General features: G+C 40.4%; 1 protein-coding gene across 4 annotated transcripts in view; it reads left to right on the top strand.

Moving 5' to 3' along the window:
* RELN (reelin) overlaps window positions 1-16,114 on the top strand; it is a 272,014-nt gene that overhangs the window by 195,609 nt on the left and 60,291 nt on the right. For all 4 annotated transcript variants that reach the window (XM_071733981.1, XM_071733980.1, XM_071733983.1 and 1 more), the window contains 8 exons: window positions 4,113-4,250; window positions 4,862-5,048; window positions 7,246-7,451; window positions 9,269-9,440; window positions 9,787-9,987; window positions 12,133-12,368; window positions 14,576-14,733; window positions 15,727-15,934. In XM_071733981.1, coding sequence (XP_071590082.1) covers window positions 4,113-4,250; window positions 4,862-5,048; window positions 7,246-7,451; window positions 9,269-9,440; window positions 9,787-9,987; window positions 12,133-12,368; window positions 14,576-14,733; window positions 15,727-15,934 — 1,506 coding nt within the window. The remainder of the gene's footprint in view (window positions 1-4,112; window positions 4,251-4,861; window positions 5,049-7,245; window positions 7,452-9,268; window positions 9,441-9,786; window positions 9,988-12,132; window positions 12,369-14,575; window positions 14,734-15,726; window positions 15,935-16,114) is intronic.

Here is a 16,114-nt window from a genome sequence, read left to right on the forward strand (position 1 = left end):
GAGTTCCTCCACCACCCTGGTCATGCAGGAGGGGTTGCCCTTGGGGTCTGGTAGTGAATATGCTCCATAGGGCTCTTCTTCAGGCTCTCCCCCACCCATACTCTGCAGGAAAAAGCACACATGGGTGAAAAGTTGGAAATGGCCAAGGAAGTGCAGAGGGTAAGAGGCAGGTGTTCTGCCTTCCCAAAAATAGGGCAAGGAGCAGAGGGCTATGGGAACCTTCCTTCTGGCTCAGTCCCACAGGGCAAAGGCTGTCAAACATGCAACCCACCCTGTGCTTACTGCTCAGGGAAACAAACCACCTAAGCAAGGACTCAGGACCAGAGCTTGAGGTTTCTTAAACCTTGCTCTGGCCCTTGGTACCCCTGTCATGCCTTGTTGGAGCACACACAGCTCTTAGATGAGGGCTTGCACTTTGGGTGCACAGGTATCATCAGGCTGCATTACTGTGGTCAAGCAGCCAGAAAATTGCCCATAATAGCACCTATTTATTTTATAAAACTTTCTGGGTCTGCTGGTATTTCTGCACATCTGTAGATATCCTACATCTGGCATGCATGAGTTTACAAGGTCCCTCTGTTATCCAAGATTTGGGATGTTAGGAAATCTGCTGCAACAGTGAGAGCTGTGCTGGAGAAATGAAATGTATGCACCTGCTTGCAGAAATTGTATTATACTTGAGCTGAACATTTCTAACACTGATGAAAATTAATTTCAGTTTTATGGGAGGCATTTACATATGAACAGGCCTTAATGAGATACAAGCATCTGTCAGTTGCTGACTTCATAAACAAATCAACACCTAATGACTGAATGAGAGTTTCAGGATAATTGGGTAAATGTAATTATGGTAACTCAGAAGGTAGCAAATATAATTTTATCAGCTACAAATTTGCATTAGATTGTTAGGGTTTTTTAATATCAGGAGAGAAGACAATTATTTTAAATCATATATCTGAAAAAAATTATAACAGAAAGAACATGGTTTAACTCACAGTACATCTGGGGCTCATTGTGATTTCCTTTTGCTTATGTAAAATGTCACACAACAACGACTTCTATTTGACATCAACCTGATTTAGACATAGTGTCATCAGGAAGCCAGGCTGTCTTCCAGTAGCATTACATAAAAAATAAAACCAGGAAGAAATAGGAGACACTGGAGAGGTTTATTCTGTTTGTAATAAAATGCTTCCATAACTCCTCAGTAGGGCCCTTCCCATTTGAATAGGTATCCAAATGGTGACTGTCCAGGAAACTGATATTTTATCACTGAGAACACAGCTGTCACTCAGCTCCTTATTATCTTTTCTTAATTCACATGGCTTTTTAAAATTGTTGATTACCATTTTTAACAGCATAATCCTCTTAAGCTGTTGTTACCTTGAGGTGCAGAGCAGCCTTGGAAAGCTTTCAAAACCAGTGAGCAGGACAGGCTTTTCAGTGGCGTTGCTTTTGCAGTTGCAAATTCAGCCTCAATGAACGCTGTCCCTCTCCCAGAGAGGATCCTGAAGCTGGGGAGGAATTGTGAGAGCTTCTGCTGCCTGCAGCCATGTGACAGTGGCCCCGTTTGCCCCCCGTGTCCCTCCTGCTGCATGGGAAGGAGAGGGCAGCCCCTCGCCTCCTGCAGTCCTGGGGCTGTGGCATTCCCACAGTGGGGAAGGTGTCCCCATGGGAGAGATCCATTGTCTGCAGCTAAAAATAGCCCTGCCTGCTGGGATGTGGCTCCCCAGGGACCAACCCCAGCCATCCCTCTTAATACATGCACTTTCATTTTAGCCACATGTTCATCTCCAGGTGGCAATACAGCTCCTCCCTTCCTCCCCTCCCCTTAAATGAAGGAAACAAATCTCCTGCCATCACTGTGTTTATCTGGGAAGCTTCTAAGTAAAAAGCAGAGCTGAGCTCATTCTGTGTGACATGCAGCCAGCAGCCCTGCAGCGCGGCCCTGAGCTCTATGCCTGGCAGGCTGGCAGTGCCCTGAGGCTGGGCAGCCAGAGGAGGATGACGACCTTGTTCAGCCAAATATTTTATTAGGAAGAATTTCTTTGCTAAAAGAGTAGTCAGGCACTGGAACGGGCTGCCCAGGGAGGTGGTGGAGTCACCATCCCCGGAAGTATTCAGAAAGGTGTAGATGTGGCATTTCAGGACATGCTGTAGTGGGCACGGTGGGTTTTTTGTGGGCTGACTGTTGTATTCAGCGGTCTTAGAGGTCTTTTCTGACCACGATGATTCTGTGATTTTCCTCAGGTGTAACCCACCCAGCACAGGTGGTCAGCTTAGTGTCAGCTCTGTGCCTGACAGTGTGGGCCCAGCCCTCAAACAGCCCCACAGCAGGGTTCCCAGGGGGTCTTCTTGGCCCTGTTCCACATTTGGTGCTCCCCTGGGCACACACGTGTGCCTTGACATCACTCATGGATGAGGTCTACCCACTGTTTGTGTAGGGCAGGTGTGAGCCTGGTGCCCCAAAACCAGGTGTGAAGCACCCACCCAGCCACCCTGCAGGGACACTGGCATCTGGCAGCAGCTGGGGAAATGCCATAGACACCACATCAGATCCTGTGCTCACCACCACTTGTTGGGCATCAGGTGACTTCATGGGTTGTCCCAATTGCTCCCTTATCACTGAATCCCCCCACCCCAGTTTGCTGTGAAACCCATGGCACTGCAGAGTTGCACACCCCAGCTCTTCGCACACACATTTGCCAGCAGGAACCAGAGGAGCCCAACCACAATGCTCTCCTGCCTGCCACCTGGAAAAACAACATGACACAATTTTATTGTGCTGGGAGGTCGTGGGCTCTTTTTTGCCTGCTATAAAACCTTTATTTGCTCTCAATATTGTTATTTTCCTCAGTACACATGAGAATTAACACCAGTCAATACCATTTTTCTGAAGCTCACTGTCCCTGTCAGGGCTCTCTGTGGTGCTGAGGTGCTGTGCTGACTTCATAGTACTCAGAAAATAAACAGTAAATAATTGTAGCAAATACTGGCTGTCCATTGTGCCTATGCAAGCTCAGGAAGTCCCTCATGCAGATTACTGACATTGTGCACTTTTAATGGATAATTCATAGCTCTGCAATGTAACCCATCAATATATTAAATCCTGAGGGAGTATTTAATCGGCAGATCTGCCCCCACAGATTAGCTCTGCATGCTCTAAAAATTCTACAATATTTTCAATATCAGTCAGATACTTAACACAACAAGGGTAATTTCAAATAAAAATCAAGCCCTTAGGTAGCTTCACTTGTTTTTTAAAAGAAGTTAAAAATTGCTATTCTAAAAATTTCTCCAACCATGTACTGAAATAATGTTCATATGCTTGTAGTATATAACTGGATGGTTAACTGCTCTGCTGCACTGTCAATTTTAGCTGCACAGGCCACCTCTAAATGTTTTTCCAATTCCATATGTTGGAGCAGGTGGCTCAGACACCTTTACAGTATTAATTTTAACAGGTCGTTCTACTTTTTTGGGTTTGTTTGGTTTTTTTTTTTTTTTTTGGAGGGGAAGTTTTTTTTAACTTAAAGCAACAATATTATATCTCATGCCATAGCCATATGGCCTAGAAACAAGCCTGGAAAAAGCTGCTGCTTCTTATTGTAGCAACCTCCAGCTTCCACCCTCACCATCCTCAGAAAGAGGAGAAGTGCTTACATTCAAGACTCCATTTTCATAGATTTTTTAAAAATAAAATGAATATCAAAAGAAAGCTTTTTACAGATTTTATAGCCTGTTAAATGTGAGCAAAAATTTAAAAATCTAGATCCATCTTTCTAATTTTGCATCTTATCACCTTGGATGGCATACAATAGAAATCAAATAGTATTTAGTGGTAGGTTTTATCTTAATGCACAAGGTTCCTGTAACATTTCTTCAGTGTTTCTCAGAAATGTCGTGAATGGGTGGTAAGTCCATCATACAGCCCTGTGTAGCAGATGACATCATCTAGAAAGTTTGTTTACAAAAATATGCCAGTTGTTGTGCCAGTCTGCAGGCTGGGCTGTGGCTGTGATATCGACTTATTTTATTTTTTATACTTGGAATTTATGTGTTTGCCTGCCATTCTGTAAAGAATCACAATTTAAAATGTTGTTGGTTTTAAGGTCGAGTGCCACACGGTTCCGCTGGAGTCAGTGCTACTACACAGCCCAGGATGAATGGGCCTTGGACAACATCTACATTGGACAGCAATGTCCCAACATGTGCAGTGGACATGGCTGGTGTGACCACGGCGTTTGCAGGTATAAAGCATTTGCCAGTTCTTCTTAACAATTAATACTTTAGATATCCTGTTGTTTTGTGGGTGGGTTTTGGGTTGGTTTCTGTGTTTTTTGCTGCATTGTTGGGGAGAAGGTTGTAAGACATTAATAGCCAGTTGCTCCCCACATCTCTCAGAGAATCTGTGCCCTTAGCAGATCCAGGCACCGGAAGAGCTTTCAGTAGCACAAGGCTGCCCTGCTGCAGGTGTCTTGGTGGCTCCTCAGCCTTTTGCGTAAGGGCCCCAGGGACCAGCCAGTGCTGTAGCTGTTTTTCTGAGCCAGCAGAACACCACGGACCAGCTCAGCACTGCTTGGCAGCCCCTGTTAGCCCCCCCAGGTACAGTACCAAGGGCACAGCAGCTGCCTGTCAGCTTCAAACTTTCTGGACACCGCAGGATGGGGTTTTTTTAGATATAAGATGTAGTTTGTTTCCAGTTATCCAGTGATTCCAACTCATTTCCAGGATGCAAAATTCAATCCCAGAATGATTTATTATTTTACATCTAATTTTAAAAGGTCACTGCACCGCCTTGAGTAATTGTCAGCATCAAATAAAGTCTTCAAAAGCTTGATTAATTTCTGTTTCCTACCAGGTGTGACTCAGGGTTTCGGGGTACTGAATGTCAGCCTGAAAATCCCCTTCCTTCAACTGTCATGTCTGATTTTGAGAACTCAGACAGCCTGAAGACAGAGTGGCAGGAAATCATTGGGGGAGAGGTTGTCAAGCCTGAAGAAGGCTGTGGAGTCATCTCATCTGGCTCCTCGCTCTACTTCAACAAGGTAGTAACAAGGCATGGGAGACCAAAAAAAGCACATAATGTGGGTTTGAATGGAGCATGATGTGATTAAATGGCAAAGGAAGGTGGCAGAAAGCAGTACACAGTATGAGAAGTGCATTAAACAGCTCAGCTGTGCTCTGCAGGTAGAGAACAAAAGAGTAGGGAGGGACACATGCATTATGAATTGAAGAAATACAAGCTGTGAGGGAAGGGAGTAAATCGCCAGTGTGCTGGGAAGTGTGTACATTCACACTGTCTTAATTGTGCATTTTCTGTTCTAAGACTTGGTTCTTTCTCAGCAATCCCCAGCTCTTGTTTGTTCTGTTCTGGGTGACAGAACAGGGCTGGCAGACAGGCTGGGTTTACATGGCACAAGGAGCTGAATTTGAGGTCATGGGTTGAAAACTAGTAAGAAAGCCACCCCTGCAGACTTTTAGAAAGTGGCTAGTCTGCAGGAAAATGCTCTTTTGCATGACTAAGATCCTTGGCAACAAAAATAATATAACAGGAAAGAGTTAATTAATCTGCTAATTAATCAAAATTATAATTAATATATAAAGAGATCTTTATGACCAAATGTAAGCTTATGGCTTGTAATCACAGATTTATTTTTTATTGTTGCTTCTTGGGTCTAATACTAAATTTTGTTTTGCTCATAATTGAAAGGCAGAGTATAAATGCAGCTATGTGCTTCTCTTTTAAAGGTTTGATCAAACTGCCACTTCTGTCATGAGACCCAGATTAGTCCCAGAAGAATAACCCAATATACGATGCTGTGTAATTGTGTCGTTTACCTCATTACAAAAATCTAACCCATCAAATAATTTTCAGCTCTCCTACATAGTCTCACATCCAGCTCCCCTGGAAATGCATCTCTGCGCTGAAAATTTCATAATAGACCAATCACTATAGCTAGCTAATTGTGATAATTGGATTTTTTTATATAATTGTCTTCTCTGTTAGATGTTTTTCCTTCTGGCTCAGTTCCTTATGCCAAGCTTCTCAAAGTAGTTTGCTAAATTAGAATTAACCTGCTATGATGTTTCTTCTGATTTCTGCTAAGGAGGAGTGAAAAACTCATTTAAAAATTCTTGGCTTCTTTCTATTGATCTCTAAGGGTTAGGTTATCATTCATTTCTTGAGTAGTAGCAGTCTGCAAGCCATCAACAGAAGGTGGTTTATTTAATTTTGGTTTAGATCTTTTTTGAGGCATCCGGTGGCCATGTTGGCACAAAATAAAAAATATTTTAATAGTTGCCCAACAGCTCTATATTGTTTTGGGAACTCATATACACAGGCTTGGTTTCTTTGCATAGATGCTTTTTATTTCAATGTCTCGTGTTTGCTGCCATAATCAATTACTGCTGCCACAATTTATGTTGGCTTTGTTATGCCTGTCTGCTCTATTTTTTGGTTTACAACTCACTTTAATCAATTTTAGGTGTGTTTGCAATACAGAGCTCTTTCAGTTACCCACAAAGCCAGGTTAATTGAGAAAGGAGGAACATAAACATAAGAGGAGTTCTAGCTGTGCTCAGGCAAACCTGAAAACAAAGTGACAGATTTTAGTTAAAAAGACTCCTGACTTACAACACTTACTATGAGAAGAGCATAGTTTTGTGTAGGAACAAATCCTGCTCAGGTGAGGCATAACCAGAAATGCCTCTCTTGTTCTTGTGTAGGAGCTGACCTTCAAGTAACATATATTATAGGGGCTATAATTTCAGATGACCTGCCAGCCTTACTCGGTACAAGATTTGACTGGGGAAATGAGATGTCAGAAATGTCTTTTTACTGCTTTATGTTTTATCATTACAAAGCTGAATACTTAAAAATTTAGCCCCAGTTGGTTCAGAGTACCCAAGCTATGCTTTTTGTCTTCCAATGGTACCTGACAGCTTGAAGGAATGAGATGTAATAGTTATGATGAAATTGTGTTGTGAAGCTCCATTGTGTGTTAAAATGTAATAATAAAACTGCTTGTGGGATCACACCAGAGTGATTAAGAAATAAAGGATGGCCAAGCACAGTCATTGACTGCAAGACAAGAAAAAGTTATGTTAACACTAGATTTTATGTCCTCTGTGTAGTGCAATTTTCTGTGCAATATTCATCTGTGCTTGGCTTTAAATATGTCTGTTTATAGTGAAGATGTCATGTTTAATATTATTTTCCCACCTTTGTTCTCTTTGTTGTAGGCTGGAAAAAGACAGTTGGTAAGCTGGGATTTGGACACTACTTGGGTGGATTTTGTCCAGTTTTACATCCAGATAGGAGGAGACAGTTCTTCATGCAATAAACCAGACAGCAGAGAAGAAGGTGTGCTGCTGCAGTACAGCAATAATGGTGGTATCAACTGGCAGCTACTAGCAGAAATGTATTTCTCTGACTTCAGCAAACCCAGGTATCATTTTGGTCTAAATTAAATCCATACTGCACCAGCTCTTTAAAAAAAAAACCACTATATCTCAGTTTATGAAATCATGAATAATAATTTCAAGTTATAATGCTTAAAAGACATCATATGGCTGATATAATATGGAAGCTTTGCCAGGCTGCCACAGTAAACTCCTGTCACAGGGAAGGAAAAATGAAATAAAAATGGGCCTTAAAAAATCGAAGTAAAATATAAAGTTTCCAATCACTCACCTCTCATGTGAAACATGACTAAAATGCTAATATGTGCAAAAGACTGGCAAGCAAATACAGAACTTGTCCAAAAGAGGTGTAGAAATGTGCAATCTTCTCTGACTCTGGTTTCAGATCTGATGAAGATGTATTAATGTCACATACAACAAACATTCCTTTAAAGAAATACTTAAGGAGAAGAAGAAATCATGATCCTACTCTGGCAGTGGGGTTGGATCTCAGTGATCTTGCAAGGTCCCTTCCAACCCCTAACATTCAGTGATTCTGTGATTCAGCATTTCAGATTTTCTGTAAGATATAGGTTGCCAGTGACTTTTAATGCATTTTCTGTGTAGATATTAACATGATTTCTGTTACCTGTAGTTCACATCTTTTGATATGTGAATAATTTTATCTTCCCACCTTGTCATTTGCATTACAATAAACAACATTTTTGGAAGGACTTTTAAGCAAACTGTCCTTTTCTAAAGGTGATCAAGGCACTTGGAAGTATAAAACCACTGAACTTTGTTTAGCCTCTGTTTTGCCAGAATTACAGGACACACCCATCAAAGAAGCTACATACTGAAATCTTCATTACTGGACCATCCAATACATTATTTTTTGGCAAAACATTTGCTCCTCTGAGTAAACAAGTCCCTGCTGAATATTGCAATGCATATTTATTATTCTGCTTCTTCAAATGTGGTCCAGATCTTATTTTCCAATTCTTTATTTTCCAACTTACAAATCTAGGAATCCTCTGGATAAGAAGGTATCCTGTAGCTCTGATCAATTCCTCCACCTCCCTGTGCCTAACCAGCAAGTGAAGCAGGTTCTATGGTACAAAATACCATGTGGTATAAAATAAGAGTACAGAAAAGAATATATACATAAGTGCATATATGTAAGTTGTCTGATGCATATATGTAAGGACTGAACAAGTAACTAATTACTGTATTTCTAACCTGTGATTAGGTTTGAAACTTCAGTTTTTATTTAACCTGATTATTGTAGGGTGTTTCGTTAGTTGAACATAAACCAAACCATCTGAGAAGATCTAGAGATCTTTTGTGAAGATCCATATAAGAGGGATGAGGTATTTTTATACACAACAGAGAAAACTCTGTTACATAATCTCTGCCATTGTAATAAAAGGATGTTTTTGACTGCAAATAGGACTAACCGGCAGAAAAGAATAAGAAATTAATTTTGCCAGCATATTTCACTGTTACTTGCTGGCACCAAAAGAATGTTAAGACTTGCTGAACATGGATCAGCTGAGCAGTTTAATTCAAAGCTGAAGAGTTTAAATCAGTTCCTTATTGTGCTAGGCAATATAGTAATGGAGAGTAAAAAATAGCCATTGTCTTGAAGAGCTTACATTCTCCACAGACAAGGACAAAGGAGGCTTCTTGATATGCAGCATATAAATAGATAACCAGATACGTAGAGGAATTCTGAGGACTTCTACATGCAAGATAGATACCGGCTTCCCTGCCTCTTTTCCCTGCTCAGTGGTATTTTATCCCCTTTCTCTACAAACTATGTTCCATAAAATTCTTCTGAATGTCTGGAATTTCTGTCCTTCAGGTTTGTCTATCTGGAGCTGCCAGCTGCAGCCAAGACACCTTGCACAAGGTTTCGCTGGTGGCAGCCCGTGTTTTCAGGGGAGGGCTATGATCAGTGGGCCATCGATGATATCATCATTTTGTCAGAGAAGCAGAAGCACATCATTCCTGTTGTTAATCCCACTTTACCACAGGTAATGAGCAAGAGGAGGCTGTGGCCATGCACATTAAACAAGAACCATCCTCTCTGTTAATAGAATTTTCTTTGAATGCAATTTTCTTTGAAAATACTTGGTGTATTTAAAGAAACAGCTCTAGTGTTTGCAGCTGTGTCTCTCTGTGGGAGTAACCTGGGCCTTATCACAAAACCATCAGGTTCCTAATCATGACAGACAATGTTATTATATATCTCCTCAAAAAGTCAAGACATAAATTTTGGAAATTAAAATTTTTTGAAAATGACAGAAAATACAAATTGGAAAATTTGGGAGTTGATCAAGGTGATAACACTTTTGATGTTTTTCTTTTAATTTTTAACAGAACTTCTATGAAAAGCCAGCATTTGATTACCCTATGAACCAGATGAGTGTATGGTTAATGCTGGCCAACGAAGGGATGACCAAAAATGAAAGTTTTTGCTCTGCCACCCCCTCTGCCATGCTCTTTGGTAAATCAGATGGAGACCGGTTTGCAGTGACTCGGGATTTAACTCTGAAGCCTGGATATGTCCTACAGTTCAAGGTATTCCTTAAGCACAAATCCCTGCAGAATATCATTAAAATGGTCCTTAGTCAATAGTTGCAAGATGTTGCTGGGGCCACAGGTCAAAACAAGGGGCTAAATTTTACAACTGTGAAAAAGATGTGAAGAGCACAAGTATAAATTCCTACAGCATTAAATATCATGCTGCTTTTTCTAGGACAGCCAAAACCTTGGTGCAAGGGAGCTTGTTAACCCCCCTGGAGAAGTTTTAGAGCTTGTTCTTCAATAGATTTCAGAAGTGAGCTGAAGTGATTGTCATTATGTTCAAGTCAGTACTAGGAAATGCTACTGCACTGTCAAGGGAAAAAGGATTTATCCCATCTGGGGCTCTGTGACTACAAAAGCTCCAATGTGGTTTCCGTACATTTTTTGTATTGTAAACTATTTAAGGACTTACAAGCAGCTCTGTGCTCCAGTGTGGGTATTTCATATAATTTACTTTTATTGTGTCAATGAATATAGGCTCCAATTATCATTCTCTTCTTTAAAGGCCTTACACAAATTTCAGTGGTCTGACAATACATCAGAATACAGGCTCCAAATAAAGTGTATTTACTTTGACAAGTGCTTGGTTCTGAACCCTAATCAAAATTTTATTGAGTTTATAATGAAATCCCATTGGTGAATTCTGGAGGTTGGTTGCAATGCAATTTTAATGAACTCACCACAAATACATGGTCCTTACATAATTGGGGGATACAGAAGCTGAATAATTTACAAGTGGAATTATTAAAGAGATCAGATATTTACAGGCAACTTTTCAAATATAATTCCCACAGTTCTATAAGTAGGAAAGTTAGTTAGAAATAATGGGATTTGTAAAATAATCTCATTTAATCTAAAACTTATGCTAATGAATTGCTATACAAACGGAGGGATTGCAATGCAATTTCTGAGTATTGTTTGTAGTTTTATACTTTAAACTGTCTAAACCCCCAAAATATCTCAAAATATTTTCACCATTTATTCTGGAAAAGATATCCTGCCTCTTCACCACTTTCCTCTACTTCAGTGACTAAATCTCCATTCTGTAGGTTTAATGATCAACAGCATTTTAAAAATTGTTTAATCTAAAAAATCAATACTTAAAAAAACATTTTATATACCCTCTATCACTGAAACACTTGGCAATGTAACACAAATATACAAAACACAAACAACATTTATCAGAGAACAGTGAATTCTTCTTTATAAAGTCTATTATTTAAAGCCTGCATTTATCCTCCCCTCTTTTTTCAAAAGCTTTTAAACTGTCCTGCACATAAATGTGTTAGTCCTATTTGCATGCTTTAATTTTAAACATATGGCTAAATGCTTTCCTGAGTTTGTGATATTTCCATTTTAAGTAGATGCTTGGAATAATTTTGCATTGATAAACTCAAAGACAGTAATTTGTCAAAATTATTTCATTTTACAGCAATTATTTTGGTTTACAATTTACATTCTACAGCTCAAGTAGAATTTCAGCAATAAAATAATGAAAACTAATATTTTTCTGATAGCTTGAAAAATGAAACCGAAAACTTCAAATCAGCAGTTGATTTTTGTCTTGGTTACATTTTCATTTCACATTTTAATATGCAGTTTCCTACTTCATCCAACTTTGCACTACTCTGGGGGCCCAAATTGCAGTGCCAGCTCCCAGATACCTTTCCTCTCTGGCTGATGACTCAGCTGTGGTCAGGGCTTGAAGCCCAGGGTGGACCTGGGATGGACCTGGGAATCAGTCTGGTCCTCTGGGCACATGGGATGGGCTGCTGATGGGAGGGGTCTCAGAGGACACAGCTCTTCCCACCCCTTCTGGTCATGTAGGCATATTGCTGTTCATGACCTGCTATGTGCCAGGACCTTCGAAAAGCTCTTTGCACATTTAGGTGTGCAAACCAGCAACCTTAATGAAGGGATAGTGGTAATTTTTACTGAGAAAGTCATATACACGTAGGAAAGATACCAAGCATCAGTCAGTGTTTGCAAGCAGGGTGCAAAGCAAGCATTCAGCACACTAAGGCTCCCAAACGAAAAAGTCAAAGGTGATTTGCAGATAATAAGTACCAATAACAGCTCAGGTTTCTTCAGCTCATATCTGATGTTCTGCTTTTTTTTTTTTGCTCTGCTTTTTTGCAGCTGAACATTGGTTGCACCAACCAGTACAGCAGCTCTGCTCCCGTTCTGCTTCAGTACTCACACAATGCTGGGCTCTTCTGGTCCCTTGTGAAGGAGGGATGCTACCCAGCATCTCCAGGAATGAAAGGATGTGAGGGAAGCTCCCGGGAGCTGAATGAGCCCACTGTGTATCACACAGGAGACTTTGAGGACTGGACAAGAATTACTATTGTTATCCCCAGGGCACTTGCAGCCAGGTACTATACCTTGTACACCAGACATGCCAGTTGAACCTGTGAGTTAGCTGCCTCTTCTTTGATACTGTATCAGGAAAAAGTTGCAAGTTGTGAATAGAAGTGGTATGAAAAATCAGCAGGTCTGCAAAAAATCATGGAATCATAGAAATGCTTTGATTGGAAAAGACCTTTAGTATCATGAAATCCAACCATTAACATAGCATACTGTTGAATCCACCACCTAACCATGTACCTGGGAGCCACTTCTTGATGTCTTTTAAAGACATCCAGGGATGGTGATTCCACCACTTCCCCGGGCAGCCTGTTCCAGTGTCTGACAACCCTTTCGGTAAAGGTATTTTTCCTAATATCCAATCTAAACCTCCCCTGGCACAAATGTACTAATCTATCCAAAAGAGGGAGAAGCTTTCCATTTTAAAGTTGTCAGAATGGTCTGTAGAATTAAATTAGAAAGCAACAAGGTACCCAGAACATTTTAATTTTGCATCCATCTCTTCATCATGGTGCTCTCTCTCTTTACACATATCAATTTAGTTCAAGGCACCAGCAAGAGACTGATAAGTCACTTGAATCAAATAAACCATTTGAACAGGATTAATTTTACAGTTACCACTGGGAAAAAAACCCTGGAAAGGTATTTGAGCTGCTGTGTAATGTGCCATATCGTTGAAGGTGGCTGAGACAGCTGAAATCAAAGGTGGGAGGAGTGATAGGTGTGCTCATCTCTGAGTGCACCCTCAGCACTGGGTTAATACAGATGAGAAAACATCAAATGGTAGAAGATGCAAATAAGTCCTGAAACCAGGAGGCTTTCCTAAGCCTTAGATTTGGCTGAAGTTTCTCACTTCCTTTGCTTGCTGTCTTACACTGTCAGTACCCCCCAGGTCAGATTTGCTGCCTGCATCATGTGCTGCCAGTGCAGCCAGAGGCCATCCCCCTGAGCCCTGGGCTTTTCCCCTGCTGCCCCCTGCCAGCATGGGACAGATTTTGAGTATGTGGCATATTGTGTAGCAGGGGAGCTGGTGTCTTTGCTGCAAGGAACTGAAATAGCATCATGTACCATAACAAGTTTGTCTTTTCTTCAGTAATTAGCCAATAAAAGCAGGTGCCAAATTGCACAGATCTGACACCAGCTGATTTGATTTACCCAAAACAAGTAGAGCAGAATCAATAGCAGCAATCTGTTTGGCATTATGTTCCGTGATGTGATCAGGAATAAAAAATGCATTCTAATGCATAAAAAAATTTAAGTATTGTGAATACAGTGAGGGTCTTGGAGCTCTGGATCACTTTGGAAGTCAGGATTCCTGGTTTATCCAGAAAGCATCCCGTTTCATCAGTTGGTACAAATCACTGGCAGTGATCACCTACTTAGCAAATATTAGTGCATAACAGAAAAAAAAAAGCAATGGTTTATTACAAAGAGGATCTTAATTAATCTAATGGATTGGCAATGAAATTTGAAAACTATTCCCCTCTCTGCAGCTCCTGTAGAATGGTTCAACTAAAAGTTAAACACTGAAAATTAAAAACCAAAATGTTTTTTCTTCGACAAATTCCATATGCAGTGCAGCAGCAGTATAGGCTCACCAAAGTCCCTGGAACAGTTTAATTTCTACAAACTAAGGATTAGATTACTGATTTCTAGAAATTTCACATTATTGTCAAAGAATAGAAATTTTGCAATTCTGTCCACATGTCCTGTAGGACACATAATTTGCCATTATTTTTTTTTGAGTGGATGATTTTTCTTGTATCCAAATTTACTTGCAGGCTTTTTCATTCAAAATTATATGCTCCTGTAACAAACTGTGCACCGTTACTGAATTCTTTTCCTAAATATGATAATAAATGAAGTTCTTGGATTTTAAAATATAATTAGCAGTTAGGGGTGAGCTGAGTAGTGAAAGGCATCTTCAGAGTCATACCTAATCATTCACTCATAATTATAAAAGCAGGTATCTCTTCTTTGCATCACAGTGGTGGATAGGGGTCAGAGAATTAGAAGAGGTCAAAACACATACAAAAAATCTGGAAAAAATATCCTTAAGTGAAGTCACAGAAAATGTAGGATGTCAGAAATATTTTCCAGGCATCTTATTTGCAAATGGCAAATACAAGAAAAGCTCCTTTTAATCTTCAATGACAGCAGCAGGGATTAAGCTGGGAATAGTAATACCACACTCTTCATCACTGTTTCTCTGCAGTAAGACTCGATTCCGCTGGATCCAGGAGAGCAGCTCCCACAAGAGCGTCCCCCCCTTTGGCTTGGACGGCGTTTACATCTCTGAGCCTTGCCCCAACTACTGCAGTGGTCACGGGGACTGCGTCTCAGGGGTCTGCTTCTGTGACCTGGGCTACACAGGTAAGACACCCCTTGTCAGGTGGGATGACAGTAAGCATTGGCTGAGTTAAAGCTGTAAGCATCTTGTTTTTCCTCTGCAATATTCAAGAAAAATATACGATGACATAAATTTCATGGGCTGTCAGCAAGAATGTTTTCATTTCGTTCAATAACGGTAGTGGATCAAGGGTTCAACTTGATGATCTCTGAGGTCCCTTCCAACCCAGCCAATTCTATGATTCTATGATTCTATGAATAAGATTCAGCATAGGCAAAACAGAGCAGCTGGAGGTAGCAGACACCGGTGATGTTTCTGTCAACCATAATCTTTGAACACCACCATCTGTATGAATGGGGAAGGGACTAGCAATAGAAGAGAAAACAAAACAAAATATTATAAACTAAAAAGTCTGCTTAAAAGCTTTTGGATCATCTTCAAAGAATCGCTCTTTTTTTGGGTCCTCTGGCCATCAGATGGCATGGGACCAAGAGGGAACATATGTTCTGACAGACCCTTCTGTGGAAAATTCTGCTCACTTGTGGTTTCAGGGGCTTTATGCTGAAAACAACAGCAACAAAAAAGAGCCCCAGATTCAATGAAAAAAAGCAGTGTTTGAGACCACTGCACTCTTTTCAGCCCTCTATAGCAACAAAGCAATACACAAACATCTTTTATTCAATTTGTTTAAAACAAAATAAAAGGATAATATTTTTCTGTTCACATAAAATGCCTTATCAGCATAAATCATGGCTGTCTTTCACCCAGTGAAATAAGCCATCTTAGCCCTTAGAAGAAGAGGGCTTATTCTGCCTACAAAAATTTGTATGGAGGGCTTAAAACAGTACAAAACTGTTGTTTGGTCATTTTCTTAGAAAAGCCTGTTGCTTTGTTATACAGATATGGTACTTTATCATGTGGATGCCACAGAACTGTCTGCTAATGTACTTTATGTGACTTTTACTCTGTTCAGCACAATTTCACCAGAGCATCTGCTGTTTTCTTTTTTCTTGAAGCATCACATGGAACCTGTGTGTCTAATGTGCCTAATCACAGTGAGATGTTCGACAGGTTTGAGAGGAAATTAAGCCCTCTCTGGAACAAGATAACAGGAGGTCAGGTTGGGACAGGCTGTGGCGTGCTCAGTGATGGAAAATCTCTGTACTTCAATGGACCTGGCAAAAGGGAGGCAAGGACTGTTCCCCTGGACACCACAAATATCAGGTTAGTCCTCTGTGCTGCTTCTCACAATTGTCAGTGTGTTCGTGTTCTCTCCTCTCTGTTATTGCAAGTGTAGGTGTGAGAAGATGTGAAATGTTTTCCAGGTAATTAATTGCAACTTGTGTAAGATATAAGAAGCCAGAGAAACTACTTTTTTGTTCATTATGGTGTACTGTTTCCTTT

The sequence above is a fragment of the Heliangelus exortis genome, chromosome 1, assembly GCF_036169615.1.
Source record: "Heliangelus exortis chromosome 1, bHelExo1.hap1, whole genome shotgun sequence".
Lineage (NCBI taxonomy): Eukaryota > Metazoa > Chordata > Aves > Apodiformes > Trochilidae > Heliangelus > Heliangelus exortis.